The sequence below is a fragment of the Notolepis coatsorum genome (assembly GCF_963971535.1).
Source record: "Notolepis coatsorum genome assembly, chromosome: 13".
Classification (NCBI taxonomy): Eukaryota; Metazoa; Chordata; class Actinopteri; order Aulopiformes; family Paralepididae; genus Notolepis; species Notolepis coatsorum.
The window spans coordinates 43,428,039-43,448,777 of NC_140177.1; the positions used below are offsets into that span (position 1 = coordinate 43,428,039).

Below are 20,739 nucleotides of genomic sequence, written 5' to 3' on the forward strand. Positions count from 1 at the left end.
GAGTCAGATAAAGGATGATGTAGCAATCTACAGTAGACACACATAGACCAGTCCTATATTAAGAATTATTATAAAGATATTAAGATGAAATATCCACAGTTTACCACCGTTCACCTTTGCTCTGATGATCTAAGTAAACAGTATAAGAACAAGAATAACTGTTTTCTTCTGTCTTGTATCCCTACTGGGTTATGAAATTTTACATCAATCAATCAACCACGTAGACAAGTGATATATTTATATTTATGTATTAACATATGTGCTGGGAAAGTAAGACAATTATTCAATAAGCAGACCACAGCCTGCCCATGCTCTAAAAGTCAGAAGTGTATTGTAATGCATGCTATTATATGCACACTTCTGTGCAGATACAACTCTGAAATAACATTTAAATCCTTTACCATGTTCAAAAATAGTATAATAATAGCATATTATGAGGTTATTGATGGATTTGTCAACTCCGTCAGCTTACACGTCAACTCCGTCAGACACTAAATCTGATAGAGTTGATGTCTGACGGAGTTGACAAAAAGGCAGACATTTTCCCTCCAAGCCTGTATTGTGCACTGCAGCTAGCTAGTTTTTTGGCAGTTGCTAGCTGTCTTAATCTCACTGAAACACTTGAATTCAATCCACTATTGTTTTTTAAAAGTATAATAACGGAGAGATGGTGTTGACATGTTCCAGCTGTGACCATAGGAATATTGACATTGTTTGTCTAAAATATCAAATTTACCAGACCATGTGTGGTAGTGTTGCATTCACCACAGACAGGGAAAGGAAAAGGGGTCCTCAGGGATAGAGCTGGCCATGCTATTGCCTGATTTAATTAGGTTTATGAAAAAGTCTGACGGAGTTGACATAAACTGAGGACACAACTTTGATAGGCAGATTTCTATGGAAAATATTATTTGAGTTTCATGGCATGCATTGTTTTATACATTTATAACCCTTATCCTTGATTTGATATGTATGTTTTCACAAGTGGAGAGGTTTTTCAAGCTTTTTTTGGCTGGTCAATAATGTGACCCTTGCTGAGGACAAGAAAATTAACATGGGAGCTTCTAACCACAGATTATACATTTAAACAAATATCCCCCAAAAAACAAATATATGTGCTAAAACATAACATCAGTATACACAATACCTTTAGATGTAACTTTGTGAGTATGTCAATCATTATGAATTTCTTTATTTTTGATATAAATTAGACTTTTCTATGTAGGACATGTTTTGTCCCGACTCTCAAGAATCAGTGAAATGTATTGATCCATCGTGTGTACAGTATAACCCATATTCGCCGTGGCTCAGAGGCTCCAGAACAGTGGCGAATCCTCATGGAAGCCAACGGAAGCCAGGCCTCCCTATAAAAATATGAATTAATATGAAATACGAAAAAAAAATTAAAAATTATATATAGTTTACAATAATAATAAAAAATCATTATTTTTCATCTGTGTTATAATTTTTTTATTTTTTTTTTTAAATGTCTCCCTCTTCTCCTTCTCACTCTCTCTAACACACTGTCAGACTCACTGCAGCAGAGGAGACTGGAGAGGAGGCAGGGGGAGGTGTCTTTCTCCAGCCTCCCCATGTATGTGGACTCCAAAACCAATACTAGCCAATCAGATTCGAGCTGACTAAAGCCCTGCCCACACCTTAAAACGGGCCTGTCAGCAGACTAAGTAGTCTGGCCTCCCCTCTGCACATTTGAAATTTTTATTAACCCGTGACTGCTCCCATGCACGGGCCGAATATTGCCCCGATCCTCGCAAGATTAAATCCACGGGTACCTCTCGGCGTGCCGAAGCTTTTCCTAAATCACTTCCATCATCGAAAACGAGGGGAAAAGGTCGGCTCGCGACCCTGAAAATGTTGCATGATTTTAAAAACGCTGTATTAAGTGAGCCTATTATGGGCTCCATGCGAGCTTTCTATCGTGGGAACATCTGGGCGTCCCGCAACTTTTACTCATTCACATGTAGCCCCCGAAATGCTTAGAAAAGGAAAGCCGAAAGCGTGGAATAAACTCGCAGAAACGGAAAAGTGTCCCACGGGTGTGCCGTGATTCCGATCCGTGTGAAAATATTCACGGCCATAGAGGAGACCGTGGGACACCTTTTTGCAACCGAATTTGTGTCTCGAATTTGCTCCGACGCGGCGCGCAAAATCGTGCAAGGAAAAATCGGATCAAAAATGAACCAATGCTCCAGCAGTATTAATGACCCTGATGTAAACAAGACAAACGTCTTTCTCTGGTCTGCATCCCCTTATAAAATTGTGTGTATTGAGCCGTACTGTATTGTACCCATTCTGCAATCTGTTAAATAAATAAAAAGAAAGTTTGACTGGCCGCCAAGCCATACTGTAGTGTACATGGTGACTGCTTGACTTAAAAAAAAAAAATGAATAAAAATATTTAATACATTTTCTTTTAATAATTTTTTTTGGCATCCCCTGTTATTTTACCCACGCAACGCTACTGCTCCAGAATGAACTCTGGTAGACCCCGGCTGCATCAGTGAGAAGTAAAATGTGGAGTCAGAAATCCGTTCTCCCATTCACTTTCATTGAGTCCATTCCAAAAGGGTGATTTACCATCTGGGAGACGATAGGGGCGCTTTTTTCACATCTGATCGCCGGCGGCCCCTGGATCTCCAACGGTAGGCTCGCGTGATGCAATATGATTTCAGATCGCTAAAAAAATAAAAAATTAAAAAATACCCGAGAATAGCCGTGACGTGGCATTCAGCGGTCGGGTCGTAAACCCGAATAAAGCCGTGAGTGGCGCTCAAAGTGTTAAGAACGGCTTGATGAATGTGGTGGTGGCTTTTCTTATTGTTCTCTTAACACTTTGAGTGCCAGGGACGTGTTTTGTTGTTAGTTCATGCTGCCAGTTGAGTGCCACCAACGCTATATAGCATTTGTTTGTCATATTTTTTTTGTCGAATTCATATTTCATCAATCGAGCCTCACGCTAGTGTTGCAGACTCTCTCTGAGCTCAATTGGGAAAATACCGCCCCCTATCGTCTCTCCCTGTGTAACTGCACCCCATTCGTTTAGACTGACTGGGGGGGGGGGGGGGGGGGCAGCCTCCTCATGTTACTTTTCCGACGAGGCATCTGAAGAGACCCAAGTTGATTGCCGGCCCGGAAAACACGTGGAATATATATTTACAGTACCCAACGCTGAATCAATAAACACGATCGATATTTGGAATGGCGATCAGGAATTGGAACAATCTTTTTGGATAACATCTGATCTGAGGTAAGGAATCTATTTTACCAGTCTTGGGATAATCAGAGCTATTTTCACCTATATATCAGCGTGTGCCATATGTGTGTGTGTGGCTGTGAGTGTGTGCTCGCTGATCAGGAAATGAGAATATATTTTTCAGATCGCTTCTCTAGCGTGCATAAGTACACATATACTATCGATAATCTAGCATTTATTTGAAAACGATTCATAAATAGGCCGAAAAATAACTTTTTTTGTGTATGCCAGAATATTCCAGTAAATGCCGTTTATCACGGAATCTTTATATTTTCCTGAAAAACGAGGGCTTTTCAAAATGCTATAAAACGGAAATTAACCGATTAAAAAAAAACAATCTGTCTCGACAATGTTGACTGCAAACAAGCCATTGATAAACGACGAGCAGATTAGACACATAGCCATAATTTAAGACAGAGATTATGCGTTCACAACGCTATCATTGAAGTGGGTGCTGGCATTCAACGGCGGTAAGGCGCACCGCATCGCCGGTAATCAATGTGTTAACAGACAGGTAAGCAAGAATATAAGAAAAATAATAATAGAGTATTGTTGAATGAGGCCCAATAATGATATTCCTCTCTTTCTCAGGTTTGCTTTGCTTTGTGTTCGGACTTATTGGGATGTTGGTGAATGACGGAGAGAAAGTGAGGGAGTTTGGAATGTTTCAAGGCTACAGCAAAATCACGTGCGTCGTCGTGGTCTTACAGGTACAGTTCATTATTCCGTTCCTCTGTTACTTCTTTGAGTACTGTATATACTTCATACTCGAGTTTCCATACCTTTTATTTAAAGGGATAGTTCAGAAATACTTGCCAGTAGAGTAAATGAGGCCATTAGCTGACCGTCCCGAGTTCTGGCTGCGTTCCGAGCAGCATGAGGCAGGCAGCACACGGGGACTGGTAAGAAAATGGTTTTAAGCCACACCACAACCATCCGTGACAGAATACAACACTCTTCTTCTATTTCCGATGCTCGATTCTTCTCTCAGACTGACACCATATCGTGGAACTATCTTGTATTTTGAGGCCAGCATATTACTACGCTTTGAGGATAGCCAGATGGCTAGTTCCAAGATATCGCTTTTCATGTACTGCCTGTACAGCCACAACTTTGACCACAGGACTCAGTAAGGCAGCTAATTTATCATTTATAATTTAGCATTTTAGCATTTAGCATTTTTAGCATTTAGCATTTTAGCATTTAGCATTTTTTGATTATATATTAGATTAGTGTGATGTGTGTGTGTGTGTGTGTGTGTGTGTGTGTGTGTGTGTGTGTGTGTGTGTGTGTGTGTGTGTGTGTGTGTGTGTGTGTGTGTGTGTGTGTGTGTGTGTGTGTGTGTGTGTGTGTGTGTGTGTGTGTGTGTGTGTGTGTGTGTGTGTGTGCAGGCATGCAGGGGCTTTTGTATGCTTGCATTTGTACATGTTAACCACAATAAAATCACTGACCTTTCTTTGTGTTGCATGTTTTTAGGCTCTTGGTGGGTTGATTGTAGCAACAGTCATTAAGTATGCTGACAATATACTTAAAGGATTTGCTGCGTCTGTGTCAATCATCACATCCACACTCATCTCTTACTTCCTGTTGAATGACTTTCAGCCTACTAGGTAAGTACAAACAATGAATTGCTCAATTAAACACTGCAAACAGTATTATGGTGGTCATGCGTTACCAGTCACCTTCAAGCCAGGTGCTGGACCAGTGGATGACTGCAATGAAACATAGAAAAATGTCTGCACACTGTAGCTCCCTTATATTCCATTTATTTACACATCCACCAGTGACGTTTCGAGCTACTGCTCATCAGCAGACTTAAACTAGTCCCCATGCAGTGGTTTCAGCCAGCACGCTGATCCTCCCTGCTGGCCAAACCCTAGAATGCAGCCTAATCCCCTCTGGCGCAGAAAGGCATTTTCCCATAGACGGCCCATAGAAAATACACAGCTCTTAAGAAATTAAGAAGATACCTTCAACATGGAACATGTCCTCTAATCACTTTGTTAATTATGTACTTTTATTAAAAAAATAATTATGAGGGGGGGGGGGGGGGGGGGGGGGGGGGGGGATGAGGGGGGGGCTAAGAGAAGGCAGTAGATAAGAGATGGGTCTTGAGGTACGATTGGAAAACTGCGAGGGACTCGCTGAGTCTCTAATGTCTTGGGGGAGAGAGTTCCAGAGCCTGGGAGCTGCCCTGGAGAAGAGCTCTGTCTCCAAAAATGCAAAGGTTGGACTTGGGGGTAGGGAGAATGGAAGCTGAGGTGGAACTGAGGGACCAAGAGGGTTTGTAGGGGGAGAGGAGGTCAGTGAGAAAGGGGGGGGGGGGTTGGTGAAGGGCTTTGTAGGTGAAGACCAGGATTTTGTAGTTGATCCGGTGGGAGACAGGAAGCCAGTGGAGGTCTTTTAGGACTGGGAGGAAGTGTGGTGCCAGGAGAAGAGGGGCCGGAATAGAGGCTGCTGGGTAAGACGCAGGGGACAGTGATTTATTAATAGTGGTGGTTTTGTCTGTTAAAAAGTTGCATTGTTGTTTAGATGTAGAGGTGGAGAGGGCATCGGTACGGGGCTTGAGGAGGCTGTTCAGGTGGAGAGGGCATCGGTACGGGGCTTGAGGAGGCTGTTCAGGTGGAGAGGGCATCGGTACGGGGCTTGAGGAGGCTGTTCAAGTGGAGAGGGCATCGGTACAGGGCTTGAGGAGGCTGTTCAGGTGGAGAGGGCATCGGTACGGGGCTTGAGGAGGCTGTTCAGGTGGAGAGGGCATCGGTACGGGGCTTGAGGAGGCTGTTCAGGTGGAGAGGGCATCGGCTTGAGGAGGCTGTTCAGGTGGAGAGGGCATCGGTACAGGGCTTGAGGAGGCTGTTCAGGTGGAGAGGGCATCGGTATGGGGCTTGAGGAGGCTGTTCAGGTGGAGAGGGCATCGGTACAGGGCTTGAGGAGGCTGTTCAGGTGGAGAGGGCATCGGTACAGGGCTTGAGGAGGCTGTTCAGGTGGAGAGGGCATCGGTACGGGGCTTGAGGAGGCTGTTCAGGTGGAGAGGGCATCGGTACGGGGCTTGAGGAGGCTGTGCACGGGGGAGAAGAGGGCATAGGGGTTAAGGATGGAGTCATTGATAATGGTGGAAGAATAGGCAGACTTGGCAACAGTGAGGAAAGAGGTGGAGTTTGTAGGCTTCTTGGTGGACAGTGAGTGATGTTTTCTTGGCGAGTCGTTCCAGTTGGTGGCCAGTGATTCATTGTGCGGAGCTCAGGTGTGAACCAGGGTGCAGAGGTTTTGAATGAAACCATCAGGTGAGGTGAGGGCTGGTTCAAGGCAGAGAGCAGATCTGAGAGTTGGAGGGGATCTATAGATGTTGTGTTTCGGAAACGTTCTGAAGGCTATTTCTCTGAGGAGATGTGGACGTGGGGTTGGGGATGGAACAGTGAACTGGATGAGATTATGATCCGACAGAGGAAATGGAGATGAATGGATGTTGAGTACCGGTAAATTGACAGAGAAGATCGGGTCTTTGACATGAGTGAGGAAAGTGACGTGCTGGGTGAGGTTGAAGTCAAGCAAAGTGATGAATTCAGATGCAAACTTACAGGTGGGCGACTCAGAGTGAAGGTTAAAGTCGCAGAGCAGCAGTAAAACAGTCAAACACGAGGAGAGAGATGAGGCTACTGTGAGGAGTTCAGAGCAGCAGTAAACACGAGGAGAGAGATGAGGCTACTGTGAGGAGTTCAGACAGGAAAGATGAGTTCGGTTTGGGTGGCTGGTAGATGAGGATGACGGTCATCTGTGACTGTTCTGTGAATTCCAGTTGAATAAGACGGCAACGGCAGGGTTTGGAGATGTAGCCAAACAAGTTATACATATTAAATACAGACACAAAAAAACACGGCTAGAGGAACGGAATCAATACGGCTAGATCTAAATAGAGGCGTCTCTATTATTCTAAAAGGATGTTCCTCACATTTAGAAACAGGAGTCTACAATCCCCATACTATATGAATCTACTGCCTTCACTGTCTTCTACACACTAATCATATAAAACCTACCTCAAACTATAGTCTACCCATATAACTCTGTATGATGTACAATAATACTGTATGTGGCGGCTGGGTGGTGCAGCGGACATTGCGCTCGTCACCAACGCAAGAGACACCGGGTTCAAATCCGGCTGTCGGCGTTGCCTCCGGCTTGGGCCGGCCGTCATACTGGCTCAATTGGCAGAGTCAGCGGGTGGAAGTCGATGGGTGGTAATCTGGACGTTGTGGACAGCGACTCCTACAGGTCGGTTAGGGGACGCCTGCACAGCAGAGACAGGAAATAGCGGGGGTAGTGTGAGCCTCCCACACGTTACACCTCGCCAATGAGAGTCCGCGCTGGCAGGTGAAAAGATGTGACAGACTGCCTCCTCGTGTACCGGAGGGGACATGTGATGCAAAGCTTCTATCCTCCCTACGACCAACCTGTGGGGGGCATATGCGAGCAATGTTCAAGACAGGGGAGGGGAGAATTGGAAACAGCGAAATTGGGATGGGAGAAAAATAGAAAATAAGGAGAAAAAGTGGACCAAAAAAAATGTATACTGGATGTTTATTCATATATTCATATTTACTGAATGTATATATTTGTCCACGCCTGTTTTAATATACCTGCATATATTCCTGTTTACATACCTGTATATACTATATATATATATGTATATATATATATCCCTTACCCACTCTTACTACTTATACAAGGTAAGTATGGCTTACTACCATAGTGTACTTATACCTGTATCACAGTACATAATAATACTGTAACATTGTACATACATCAGATTAGCATTATTACTCAGTAGTACTCATTTATATATATTCCAGTTTAATCACTTGTACATTGTATATTGTTATTGTTGCATTTTACTGCTACCTTTGTGTGACGGGGTCCTCTCTCGAACTCCTTTGAATCTCCCATAAACAGGCGTAGTCGGAAGGATCTCGTTGGTGGTTTTTATTTCCCGCCTCCCAAAAGTGCAGAGGTGATATAGATTAAACAAAACACAATATACTTACTACTTAACACTACACAATGTCTAAATACACAATATCCACTACTACTTCTACTACAAGCAATACCAACACGTTTTTCAAAGGGATTCCGGTTACCTTCACTGTAACTCAGTCCATTCAAGACTGACCTCCCTGGGCCAAAGCAGCTCTCTTCTATCCAATAGCCCCTCCCTCTAGGCTTTAAACAGGATGTACATATTATTATTATTATTATTATTATTATTATTATTATTATTATTATTATTATTATTATTATTATTATTATTATTATTATTAACACATTAAACCAATTCCTACACACAAAATATATATCCTCCACTATATCACACATACTTTCCAACTGTTTTGATTAAAGACAACCAAGTAAACAGTACAATACAATAATATCGATCACGTGATCCTGGCCTTGCGCCAACCCCTCCCATTTAACCTGGCGGACATGTGTGCCTCTGCTTGGCCAATACGTCAACCTAGGAGAAGTGCAGAGCGAAGCGAATGCATCGTGACAATGTGAGTAATAAATGTGTATGTGATGTGATGAATGAACGTCTTGCTGAATGAACGTCATTCTGCTATAACCACGAAAACGGAATGAAATGATTGTGCGCATTCGGACATTCGGACATCCTAAGAAAACTGACAGGAGGGAATGTTTGGTGTGTGTGTGCGTTGCTCCGCGGCATATGGCGTGTGTGTGTTTCCATGTGCGCTGTCCACATGAAACGCACCACATTACATTATACGGTTATATGGTATATGGAAATACAGACAATGAGTGTGTGTGTATATACAGTATGCCAGATGCATATCGTTCTTAACCCTTTCACTACCACACTACAGAAGTTTAACCCTTTCACTACCACACTACAGACCGTCTGTCGTGTGGCAGTGTAATGGTTAACCTTATGTATTTTCGCAGTGAAAGGGTTAACCCCTTGGTAGTGTGGTAGTGAAAGGGTTAAAGGGGATGAGAGGAGCTGGCCATAATTGAAGTCAGCCCCAACTCCCACCTGCTAATAACCAACCCTGTGCCGTGTTGTGTCATGGAACACGCTTGCATCTCTGGCCTGCATTTTTTGCGCTTGCATCTAGATTTGCGGAAATAGAATCCAACGTGGCTTTTACTTATAGAGGAGACTTAAAATAAATCATGTTGTTCACACTTAGTTTACCCTAGTAACCAAGTTCTACTACCAAAGTCCATTCATGGAGAGAAACACAAGACTTTATTTGGACACTCTGCGTTTCCAATCATTCTAGAATTCCAGCCCACGCATGTCCAGCACTGATGTCACAACACTGTCACAACACTGTCACAGCATCACGGCTAACCATCTGGTGTTTACTGCTCTTGCAGCAGCCAGCCTTTTGTTTACAACGTCCGTGTCAGTACCCATCAGTTACAGATAAACTAGTTAAGATGAAATGCATAATTGCATCAGAATTATCCACATACCTTTGCTTATACAGACATTACTGTCTAAATGAAATGATTAACATTGCCAGAGGGCAGATTGCTGCCCACGCGCCTGTCAGGCTGAGAGACGTTCTCTCTGTTTGCTATTGTTCAATATCCCCATGAAAATCAGAGCAAACTTTTAAATGAGCCAATATTGACTATTGTCCCTTTCAAACGGCGTCCGTAGAGCTACCTCTAGGGGGCGCTAGCGGGTCTTTTAGGCTCAGTCTTGTTTAATACATGAAAGGGACAAGGTTTAGGCCTGCGATACAGTATATAGAACAACAAGCAGTAGAACAGAGAGTGGTAAAAAGGTTTCAAGGTGAGGTACCCCAGTTGAATAGGAATAGGTGGGGGGGCTATTGTGGGTTATTTTGTAAACTGTTCTGTAAATTTTCTATGATGAGTTTACATTTTTAAAATGTAATAAATACATTTATTAAAAAGTCCCTTGTTGCAGCTAACATATGGCAAAGAAAAATTTGCACAATATCCTGTCTCTAGGTCTGGGGAGGTTCTCAACATGGGGTCCTTGGACCCCCAGGGGTCCTCAAGTGCATCCAGGGGGTCCCCAGACAAATCCAGGGGAATAGTTTAATTTCACAATTTATCTTAGTTAGTATATAGTTTATCACAACGAGAGAACCAGACTATTCTGATTGTTAGGTTTCACGCTCTGTACCCACTTACAGTAGACGGCTATGGAATTAGACTAAAACATTTTTAAAAGATGTCTTTCATCCTATCTCAAATGAGCTGATATTTCTTCTTTTTTTTATCCACTTTTTCTCCTTATTTTCTATTTTTCTCCCATCCCAATTTCATGTGTATCCAATTCTCCCCTCCCCTGTCTTGAACGTTGCTCGACTATGCCCCCCACTGGTCGTTTGTATAGAGGATAGAAGCCTTGCATCACGTGTTCCCTCCGGCACACGAGGAGGCAGCCTGTCACATCTTTTCGCCTGCCAGCACGGACTCTCATTGGCGAGGTGTAACGCATGGGAGGCTCACACTACCCCCGCCATTTCCTGTCTCTGCTGTGCAGGCGTCTCCCAACCGACCTGTAGGGGTCGCTGTCCACAACGTCCAATCCCCACCCATCGACTTCCACCGCTGACTCTGCTAAATGAGCCAGTACGACGGCCGGCCCAAGCCGAAAGCAATGCTGAGACTGGGATTTGATACCGGATTCTCTTGCATTGGTGACGAGCGCAATCTCCGCTACGCCACCCAGCCGCACCCATGAGCTGATATTTCTTAAAGAAAATAGCAAATTTGCATGTTAGAAAAAAAGAATTCTCAGTGGATTAAATAAAGAGTTAATTCTTCTGTTTAAATAAACTGGTTATCACTCATCACTCAAGCCCAGGTCCATCCCACTGCCGTTGTGTCCTTGGGCAAGACACTTAACCTACTTGCCTCGTATGAATGTGTATGCATGTGAATGAATGTTGGTGGTGGTCGGAGAGGCCGTAGGCGATGATTATTCGCCATGCTTCCGTGAGTCTGCCTCAGGGCAGCTCTGGCTGCAATTGTAGCTTACCACCACCGGTATGACTGTGTATGAACGAATAATGGACTCTGTAAGCGCTCTGGGGTCACTGGGGTGTCCTGAAGAGCGCTATATAAATCCAATCCATTATTATTATTATCACTTGTTCTGCTCATATACTCATCACAGCCCCAAACACACCTGCTGTTTACATTCCTCCACTAACCCCAACATCCAAACCAGATGTTCCCACCGCCCCCCTTCCACCGCACCCCCTCACACTGTCAACCTGGATGACCTCAGACCTCTCCAGCGTGCCCACATTTCACCGCCCTCTCATTCAACCAGATCGGCCCTCCTCAACACCCCATCATTAAATAACAACGCCAGCCATCCTACACAAACTAGTCCTGGACGACTAACTTGATTTTATCCTGTTCACAGAAACCTGGCAACAACCTGATGATTTTCTCACATTTCCTCCAACAACCTTTTTTACCTTCTTTTTCTTCCTTCTTGTCACAAAGGCTCTCCTGCTGTAATAAATTCAACCGGAATTTCAGGATCACAGAACTCGTTCAATGACTGTCATCCTCATCTACCAGCCACCCAAACCTAACTGATCTCTCCTGTCTGAACTCCTCACAATAGCCTCATCTCTCTCCTCATGTTTACTGCTGCTCTGAGACTTTAACATTCTGTAACAAACTAACAATGTAAATCTGATGGAATTCACTTTGTGGTCCAGAGAGGCAAGGACTATTAATTATTGATAAGAAAGATTCATATCAGAAATATAATGGAGACAATTCTATAAGTTCAGTACGATCGTTTATTACAGCATGGATCGATCCAGTTAGTAGCATACAGTGTGGTACAATGTTACAAGATTGGATAAAGAGAGGAGAGGGGGGGTGAAAGAGGATAGAAAGAGAGGAGAGGAGGAGGGAGAAAGGAGGGGGTTGGGGAGAAAGGGAACAGGACCAGCTAAGCCAGAGAAGACAGGACAAGAGAGTGAGTGTGAGAATGGGTTTTAAGCAGAGCCCAATCGCTGAACACAGGAGAAGAGAAAATGGAGCGTTTCAGGATGTTTAATAATATTCCCAAGTAGGCAAGAGTTACATCCAGAAATGTACAACAGATATGAATTGGGAATGTTCTTGGGGTAATGGGAGCAGGTGCACTCCAGTGCTCCTGCGGACGGAAGACACAGGTCTGTGTCGAGAGAGTGAGCAGGAACTCCTTGGTACGCTCCAGGGGGTCCAGACAGGGGCACGCTGGCACGGAGGTCCTGGGCACAAGAGAAGGAAAGTTAGAACAGGGAATAATCACACAGGATGTCTATCAGGTCTTCGGACTGAGGCGTCGTACCTAGGTAATGATACTAACACCACGACGACTTCTGGTCAGCGTCGTCCGGTAGAAGTAGGGTCTTCATCAATGGATGGATGGGATACAGCTGTGAGGAGTGAGGTGCCTGGCAGCGTGCGAATCAGGGGATGAGGTGCAGCTGAGTTGAGTGACAGGGGGTGAAGGGGTGCTGACCATATATGGGCGTGAGGCTTCCGTGGTGGATGGAAGGGAGGATGAAGAGTGAGGAGGGCGTGTGGTGAATGTGAGGGGGGAATGAGGAGTGAAGAACGCTCTTGCTGTGATTATGACAGTGAGGCAAGAGAGAGAGAGCAAGAAGATGGCAGTTTCCTTATAACTAGCACAGACAAAGAGAGTCATATTACTATAGATGCATATTCATGTTTATGTCGATCCTGATGGGGACTAAAGTCAATACACACATGGTGATTGGTCCGAGCAGCTCTGCTGTGCTCATCCTGCCGCCGCATCATGGACCATTGATTTTAACTGTCATTTGGGGGCCTGAAAACAGTGTAAAGAATGTGACCACAGGATTTAATAAAGTCACTTCCTAACACATTCAATCTGATTTGCCCACCTGTAAATTTGCATCTGAATTCATCACTTTACTTGACAACTTCAACCTCACCCAGCACGTCACTCATGTCACGTCACTCAAGACCTGATCTTCTCTGTCAATTTAGCGGTACTAAACATCCATTTATCTCCATTTCCTGTCGGATCATAATCTCGTCCAGTCCAAATAACCTTCCGAAAACACAAAATCTATCGATCCCCTCCTACTCTTATATCTGCTCTCCAATGCTGGAACCAGCCCTCACCTCACCTGAGCTCCGCACAATGAAACGGACTGGCCACCAACTGGAACTACTCACCTAGAAAACATCACTCACTGTCCACCAAGAAGCCTACAAACTCCACCTCTCCGCTTGCAAAGATTCCCTCACTGTTGCCAAGTCTACTTATTTTTCCACCATTATCAATGACATAAGCCATAACAGCCATAACCCCCATGCCCTCTTCTCCACCATGAACAACCTCCTCCTCAAACCCTGTACAGACATCCTCTCCACCTTTACACCTGAACAATGCAACTCATTCCTTAAATCTATTGCAGACAAAATCACCACTATTAATACTTCTATGTCCCCTGCGTCTGACCCAGCAAACCCTATTCCAGACCCTCTTCTCCCCATCCCTCTTGACTTACCAGAACTGCACTCCTCTAAGTACTCTAAAAACCTCCTCACCTCTGCTGACACCAAAGCCCTTAACATCCTCATCCTCCTTGGCCCGAGTGCAGCCTTCAATACCATGAGACACAACATCCTGAACAACAATAAAGTATCCTTTATTTAACCAGGCAAATCACATTGATTACATACACAGCCTTCACTCCCAGACATATCTACACACACTACCTCCCTCTCACGCTCTATCTCTCTCTACACATAGCCTTCAACTTGTACACACATATGCACACACAGCGTTCTCATAGTCCATTTCTTTTTGTCTACTCTCCTGTATAAATACTTTGTTAGCTCACCATTCTTTAGATATCTAGGCTATAGGGCCATTGCTGTAACCTAGGTCTCTCCATGTTGCAACATGTCATTCTGTCTGTAAACTCTATCCTTAATCAAAGACTCTGTTATCCATCTCCGTGAATAATATGGTCAAATTATTCCACATCAAATAGGTTCCAGGAGAATGGAGCAGCATAGCTTCACGCATGTTTCCCAAATTCAGTTCTGACAGTGGGAACATGGGGATATGATTTTGTGATCTCAGATTGTAATGTCCACTGCTTGGTTGAATGAGTAAAGTGCTTATGTAAGTTGGTAGCTGCCCCAGGATGGCTTTGTATATAAACAAAACTGTCTGCCCAACAATGACTGACCTGACTATTCATAGTACCATACACAGTGTGGGGAGGGATGAGCTGTTTGTTACAAATCGTAAAACAGCATGATATCTTGTGTCATGATATCTTGTGCTTCTGGTTTGAAAAATCATTGCTATGTTCACTATTTTCTCAGCAACTGAGCAGTAAACACTAGTGTCTTCTATGATGGGAAATTAATTAATATAATCTGACAGAATGTTTGTTAAAATAGTTAGCTACCTAGCTAGCCACTCAGTAATTTTGACCAGTACATAGCACCATGTCAGTTTGGTGGCAGTATCTACAAAGTAAGGTGGAGAAAAAAGTGTTTTGCATAAAGGGAATATATCATATTGAGAAAATGGTCATTAGAATTTGTTCAATGGCTTGGTTTACCATACTTTGAAATGTGAAAATGTGATATTTGCAGTTGCTTTTGATGATTGCTTTGCATTTTCCTACAAAACTGCAGTAGTCATAGAGACAAAATATGATTAAGATCTCAAATGGCTCAGGAGGTAGAGCAGTCGTCTGGCAATCCGGAGGTTCCCGGTTCGATTCCCACTCCTCCCAGGCAGCGTGTCGATGTGTCCTTGAGCAAGACACTTAACCCCTAATTGCTCCAGATGAGCAGGTTGGCACCTTGCATGGTCGCCTCCGCCGTCTGTGTGTGAATGTGTTGAGTGAATCTGTGAGTGAATGGGTAAAATGTGAGTAACAAATTGTAAAGCGCTTTGGATAAAAGCGCTATATAAAAAAGCAGCCATTTACCATTTATATCCAGCCAAAATCTTTTCAACTGGCCGTGTCTCGCCTTTAAAACATGTTGTCATTCCTCCATCTCTTCCGTCCTCTCTCTTCCTCTGTCTCTCCCAGTGTCTTCATCCTCGGTGCTGCGCTGGTCATCGCTGCTACCTGTCTCTACAGTTACGAGCCCAAACCTCCTGCCGGCGTCACCAAGGTATAGACAAGACGAGACGCCCTGAGTACAAGACGCACCTACCTCCTGGAGAATGACGAAGGAGGAGATGAAGGAGAGAGTCTGTGGAATAAAGGACGAGAGTGGACAAGAGTTTGGTTTGCAGAAATGAAGAAGAGGAGAAAAGAGGAAGAGGTGTGAAGATGTCTTCCTGGCATACAGCCATAGAGATACACTTGGAAGACTAACCTGACCTGGACTGGAGAGCCATTGCTGTTCTGGGACAATGCAGACACTGAGTTGCACAAAATCCGGTGGTCATATATATATATATATATTTATGACATGACATGTCTCAAAGGTAATCAGGGTATCATACTACAACAAATTCTCAATGGTGTGTGTGTGTGTGTGTGTGTGTGTGTGTGTGTGTGTGTGTGTGTGTGTGTGTGTGTGTGTGTGTGTGTGTGTGTGTGTGTGTGTGTGTGTGTGTGTGTGTGTGTGTGTGTGTGTGTGTGTGTGTGTGTGTGTGTGTGTGTGTGTGTGTGTGTGTGTGTGTGTGTAAGAGAGAGTGCACACATTCAGTTAAAATATTTAAACTACTATTTAAGCTGCATAGCTTGTGCATGTGACTTATTTTATAGAATGTATAGACAGGAATTTTATTATTCTAAAATGTTTGCTTTAATTAAAGGATAAGGCCAGTGTAATTTTATGTTTATTATTGTCAATATAGCATATGAAAAGACCAAAACCTACAATGCATTTCTTCTCCTCTCAATACTCTTCCCACTCTCTCCTACCCTTAGGAGCTCTCAACCAGGAGGGCCATGCATTCCCATTGTACGCTAAAATCGTTAAATACAGCTCGCAAACACATATTTCCATCTTTAGAAATTCTATTGGATCTGGCGGTCATATGGTATGGCCTATAAATTACCTGAATGTTCATCCCCAGATGTCATACCGCAAGAAATCTTTTTTAAGTCTTTGATTAAGGATAGAGTTTACAGACAGAATGATATGTTAAGATAAGATATTCCTTTATTAATCCCCTTGGGGAAATTTGTGACAACATTTGTTGCAACATGGAGAGACCTAGGTTACAGCAATGGCCCTAGAGCAAGAGAGTCATCACTTCAGGGCCCGGTTGCAAAGCCACAAGTCAACATAATTTTCAGTCTTCCGGGCCATGTGATCTATCTAGCATCTGCAATGGTGAATCAATTTTGGGGATATACTGAATTAATTGTGACGAAACGAAGCAGTACAGCTCTGTGACTTGTTCTAACCCCTTTTTTGGACAATATTTGTAAGTAGGAGAAATGCATTGTAGGTTTTGGTCTTTTCAAAGGCTAAAAATTATTAGACTGGCATTATCCTTTAAAGGTTTTAACTTAAAGATTCAGTACAATGACATTTTTTTCAATTTTTTTTGTATCTCATTGCATTCTTTTACAGAAGACATCTTCGTGTAAAATTACCCAAAATGTGGTGAAAATGATGACTAAAGCCCTTTGAAAACGATTCCCCCGCTGGATATCAACAGATTGCAGAATCAAACCATTTCAGATATCCTACTCTGGTTAACCCGATTGGCCCATCAGTCAGTCTGTCAGTTGTCAGTCGTTGTAAAGGATATCCGCCAGCTGGTCCACAAACAAGTAATGAAATTGCTACAATTTAGTTGAATATTGAACAGTGGGCCCCGCTGAACATACAGAGAGTTGGCTGTGCTCAGAGAGGGTGCACTGAAACAGTTATAACAAATCAAATGATAAAAAACTACACTCCTGACATTAGCATTTCACAGTACGCATTGAGTGAATTAACATTGTACTGCTTATTTAACTTAATAAGAGAGAGAGCGAGCCTAGAGAGAAAACCAATGGAGCTTTAAGGTGAAACTGACTTGGACTTAAAAGGGATTCATGGATCAAAGTATGAACTCACTGCCAATGCCTGGGATATCGTTTTTTTATGTTCTATATATTCAGATGTGTGTATGTTGGGATTTGGTTTAAGGTTTTTGTATATATATTTATATATATGGAAAGGGTACTGATGAAGACTTTCAGAGCGAATGGAGTTCCTGCTGCACAGGGGAAACAGGTCAACCTGGAGGCTCTGAGGGGAACGAGGGGCCGCGTAATTGCCCCTCGTCCCGGGAGCTTGAGAATGGAAACCACCACCCCATCTGGTGATGGGATGAGGAACTACACGTTTACTGCACAGACAGTGGGTGTGGGGGGGGGAAAGTTGGTTCTGTTCTGCCGAATGTCCGGTTCTTTTTTTTTCTTTATGGGGGATGACAAGGGAAGTGGAGGCTTTGATCTTCTGCTCAGTCTTTACAGCTTCCAGATCAAAAGTACACATCGAATTACTGTTATTTAAATGCAAAAACGATTTATTTTTTATGAAAGGACAAATGAATAAATTAAGTTATGAGATGCATATTTTGTCGAGTTGAAAGCTGGAAAAGCTTTGGTCTGTTTTCTTTCTTCAAAGTGTGAGAGAGAGAGATCTAGAATGTATTGGGATGGGAATGTGACTTTTCTTTGCTGAACTATATTAGACAAGTTCCATTCGTGTCACGTCTTCCTATTTCAAGTCGGCATAAACACTGAGGCAAATGACAGGTGTGTGTACATTTTCCTGTGTTTTTTGCCTGGTTTGCCTTAATTATCTGCATAATATTACACAATTAGGGGCTGTGAACCATATTTTATTTTCAGAATTGTTTGATTCTATAGCAACGCAGAGACCAGGCCCGCTTAGCACATTCTAAGGGGATTTTTGGGCATATGTGGACTCTTCATCAGAACACATGGGTCCAAGCCCTGATGTTTCAAACAAAAACAATCATCCCACTCAATTGACCTATTTCAAACCTCACCCTCTTTTCTTGATCCTCCAATCACAGCTGTTGCTTACAAACAAGCAACAGTTATGATCGGAAGATCAAGAAAAGAGGGCAGTCAATTTCTCCCTTGACTTTCATAGTAAAATGTTATGGAAGAGACACCAAAGTTCCACCTCTCTGTATTTTCACATAGTGTCAGGAGGTTGATTATTATTATTATTATTATTATTATTATTATTATTATTGTTCTGAAGGGCCAGATTAACATTGAGAATCTACGTTTTATTGTTTTATATAACTTGTATATTATTTATATATATAAGCTATATCCCTTTAAGCCTCCGTTTGAATCATAGCATTATTCGCTTTCCTCATTGGATAATGCCCTTGACGTCGGCGGCGCCTAGAATCGCGCCCCTGAGACAAGTTCAAAGACGAGTCTGGACATGTTGGGACATGCCTGGGGCCAGCGCATTGATCCCAGACAAGAGCTTCGGCTGCGCACTAGAAAGCCCTCTAAGTATAATATATACTTAGCCGAACTGCTACTGTTTGCGCCTTCCACAATATATATTATATATTGTGGAAGGCGCAAACAGTAGCAGTTCGTGTGTGAAGGTTGGTTGGTTCGTCAGTACAACGGTGAAGTTCAACCTAATGCAGTAACGTGAAGTTCGTCCGGAGTAATGCAACAGCAGTAGTTGAACCTAGCGTATAGCAGAGTCAAGTTCGACCTAACTTAATGTGAAGTAAAGAGTCGTCATTTAGTGTGAATCGTATTACAGCAGTTCGTTCGGTGTGCAGCATTAACAAGCAGTTCGTTCGTTTAGTAACTAGCGTGAACCTTAGCAAGTGTGTGTGGACTTAAAGTAATTAGTGCCAGCACACGAGGTGGGCCTAGTAGCAGAACTATTGGACATGTGCGCATTGGAACCTACCGCGGCGATATTGTAGAACCATTATTGGTTGGATTATAGTGATTGTGGAAACGTAGTACCGTGGAGAAGAGCATCGTTAATACCCTCGTCGTTTGGATTTAACTACCCTGAGGATTCTACATCGGGCTAGCTTCGTGGACGAAGCTGGCTGGCTATTATCATTGCTATCGGGCATTGGATTACAGCTATTACCTTGCTGCCGAGCACTTGGATTATAAAGACCGGATCCGTATGAGAACCCCCTTTTCTTCAAGTGAACAGCCTGAGTATCCGTACATTCTTCCTTCCTCTGGAGCTTACAACTCTGGGAGGATATCACCAGTCTCCAGCTGTACCCTCGTTTTGCCCCCCTATATTGCCATCCCACGCCAGGCGGCGTCTGGTCTAGTATACCTAGCCTAGGAATTATTCATTCCCACTGACTTTGCTACTCGCTGACTTTCTAATATCATTCGCCATAAAAGAGCGACCCAGTAATTATCAGTTGTATCTTCTGCATAATAATAAATACTGTAAATGATATCTCCTTGTCACCGTGCCGTCTATTCTGAGTGTCTGCCATAATTAACTGTACTGTCTGGCAAGTAATAATAATAATAATATGTAGTAGTGGTTTAATCTATCACAATCTTTAATACAGTCAGGGTTTTGTAACCCCTCAGTTACAATTGGTCCTTCGAGCCGGAGGGTATCAGTAATACAAATCATATTAATAGTAATATGGCCAGCGGCGGACACTCTCCAAACGGCTCTCCCAAACTAGCGCGCCCTAGGCGCCAACGTCAGCCCCCTCCACAATTGGAGGACTACGCTGTCGTTTGACCTCCTAGCTTATCTAAAAAGACGTTAAGCACGGATAAAACGAATAGTTTAAGCATGCCCAACCCTATCAACTTGTCGGCCCCACTAGTAGAGACCCAAGCGGGTTTAAACGAAACTGACTTAGCTCACGGGGGGGGACAAGCGGGACATGACGTGACTATGCCCAAAGACCACAGCGCCACCGAGATGGACCTCGGAGCGCCAGAGGATAAAGACAGCGCCACAGAGATGGACCTCGGAGCGCAAGAGGATAAAGAGCGCGCACCCGAGATGGACCTCGGAGCGCGTAAAGAGAACAGGTCAACGCCAAGTCCTGTCAACTCCAGATCACCCTCATCAGCGTCATCCCCAAGCGAGGCCGACCAGAGACTAGCGCAAGCCCTGATCGCCACGCTGACAGCTTCAACCGAAAGAGACCGCATCCAGGGTGAGCGCGACCGTCTCCAAGCGCAACAACAGAGTGAGCGCGAACATTCTGCAGTGGAAAGAGAACGTCTCCAAGCGCAACAACAGAGCGAGCGCGAACACATCCGACTGGAAGAGAGTCGCCTCCAGGCTGACGCCGCGATGACCATCAGACTGGAAGAGAGGCGCCTCCAGGCTGAAGAAAACATCCAGCGAGACCGCGCCAACGTGCAACGCGATGCACAGCGCGACGCCGCCAATGCACAGCGCGA

General features: G+C 43.8%; 1 protein-coding gene across 3 annotated transcripts in view; it reads left to right on the forward strand.

The window, feature by feature from the left end:
• Window positions 1–17,859, forward strand: part of slc35a3b (solute carrier family 35 member A3b) — a 107,662-nt gene extending 89,803 nt beyond the window's left edge. For all 3 annotated transcript variants that reach the window (XM_084326919.1, XM_084326918.1, XM_084326920.1), the window contains 3 exons: window positions 3,866–3,984; window positions 4,751–4,884; window positions 15,397–17,859. In XM_084326919.1, coding sequence (XP_084183045.1) covers window positions 3,866–3,984; window positions 4,751–4,884; window positions 15,397–15,487 — 344 coding nt within the window. In that variant the 3' untranslated portion in view covers window positions 15,488–17,859. The remainder of the gene's footprint in view (window positions 1–3,865; window positions 3,985–4,750; window positions 4,885–15,396) is intronic.
• The last annotated feature ends 2,880 nt before the right edge of the window (window positions 17,860–20,739 follow it).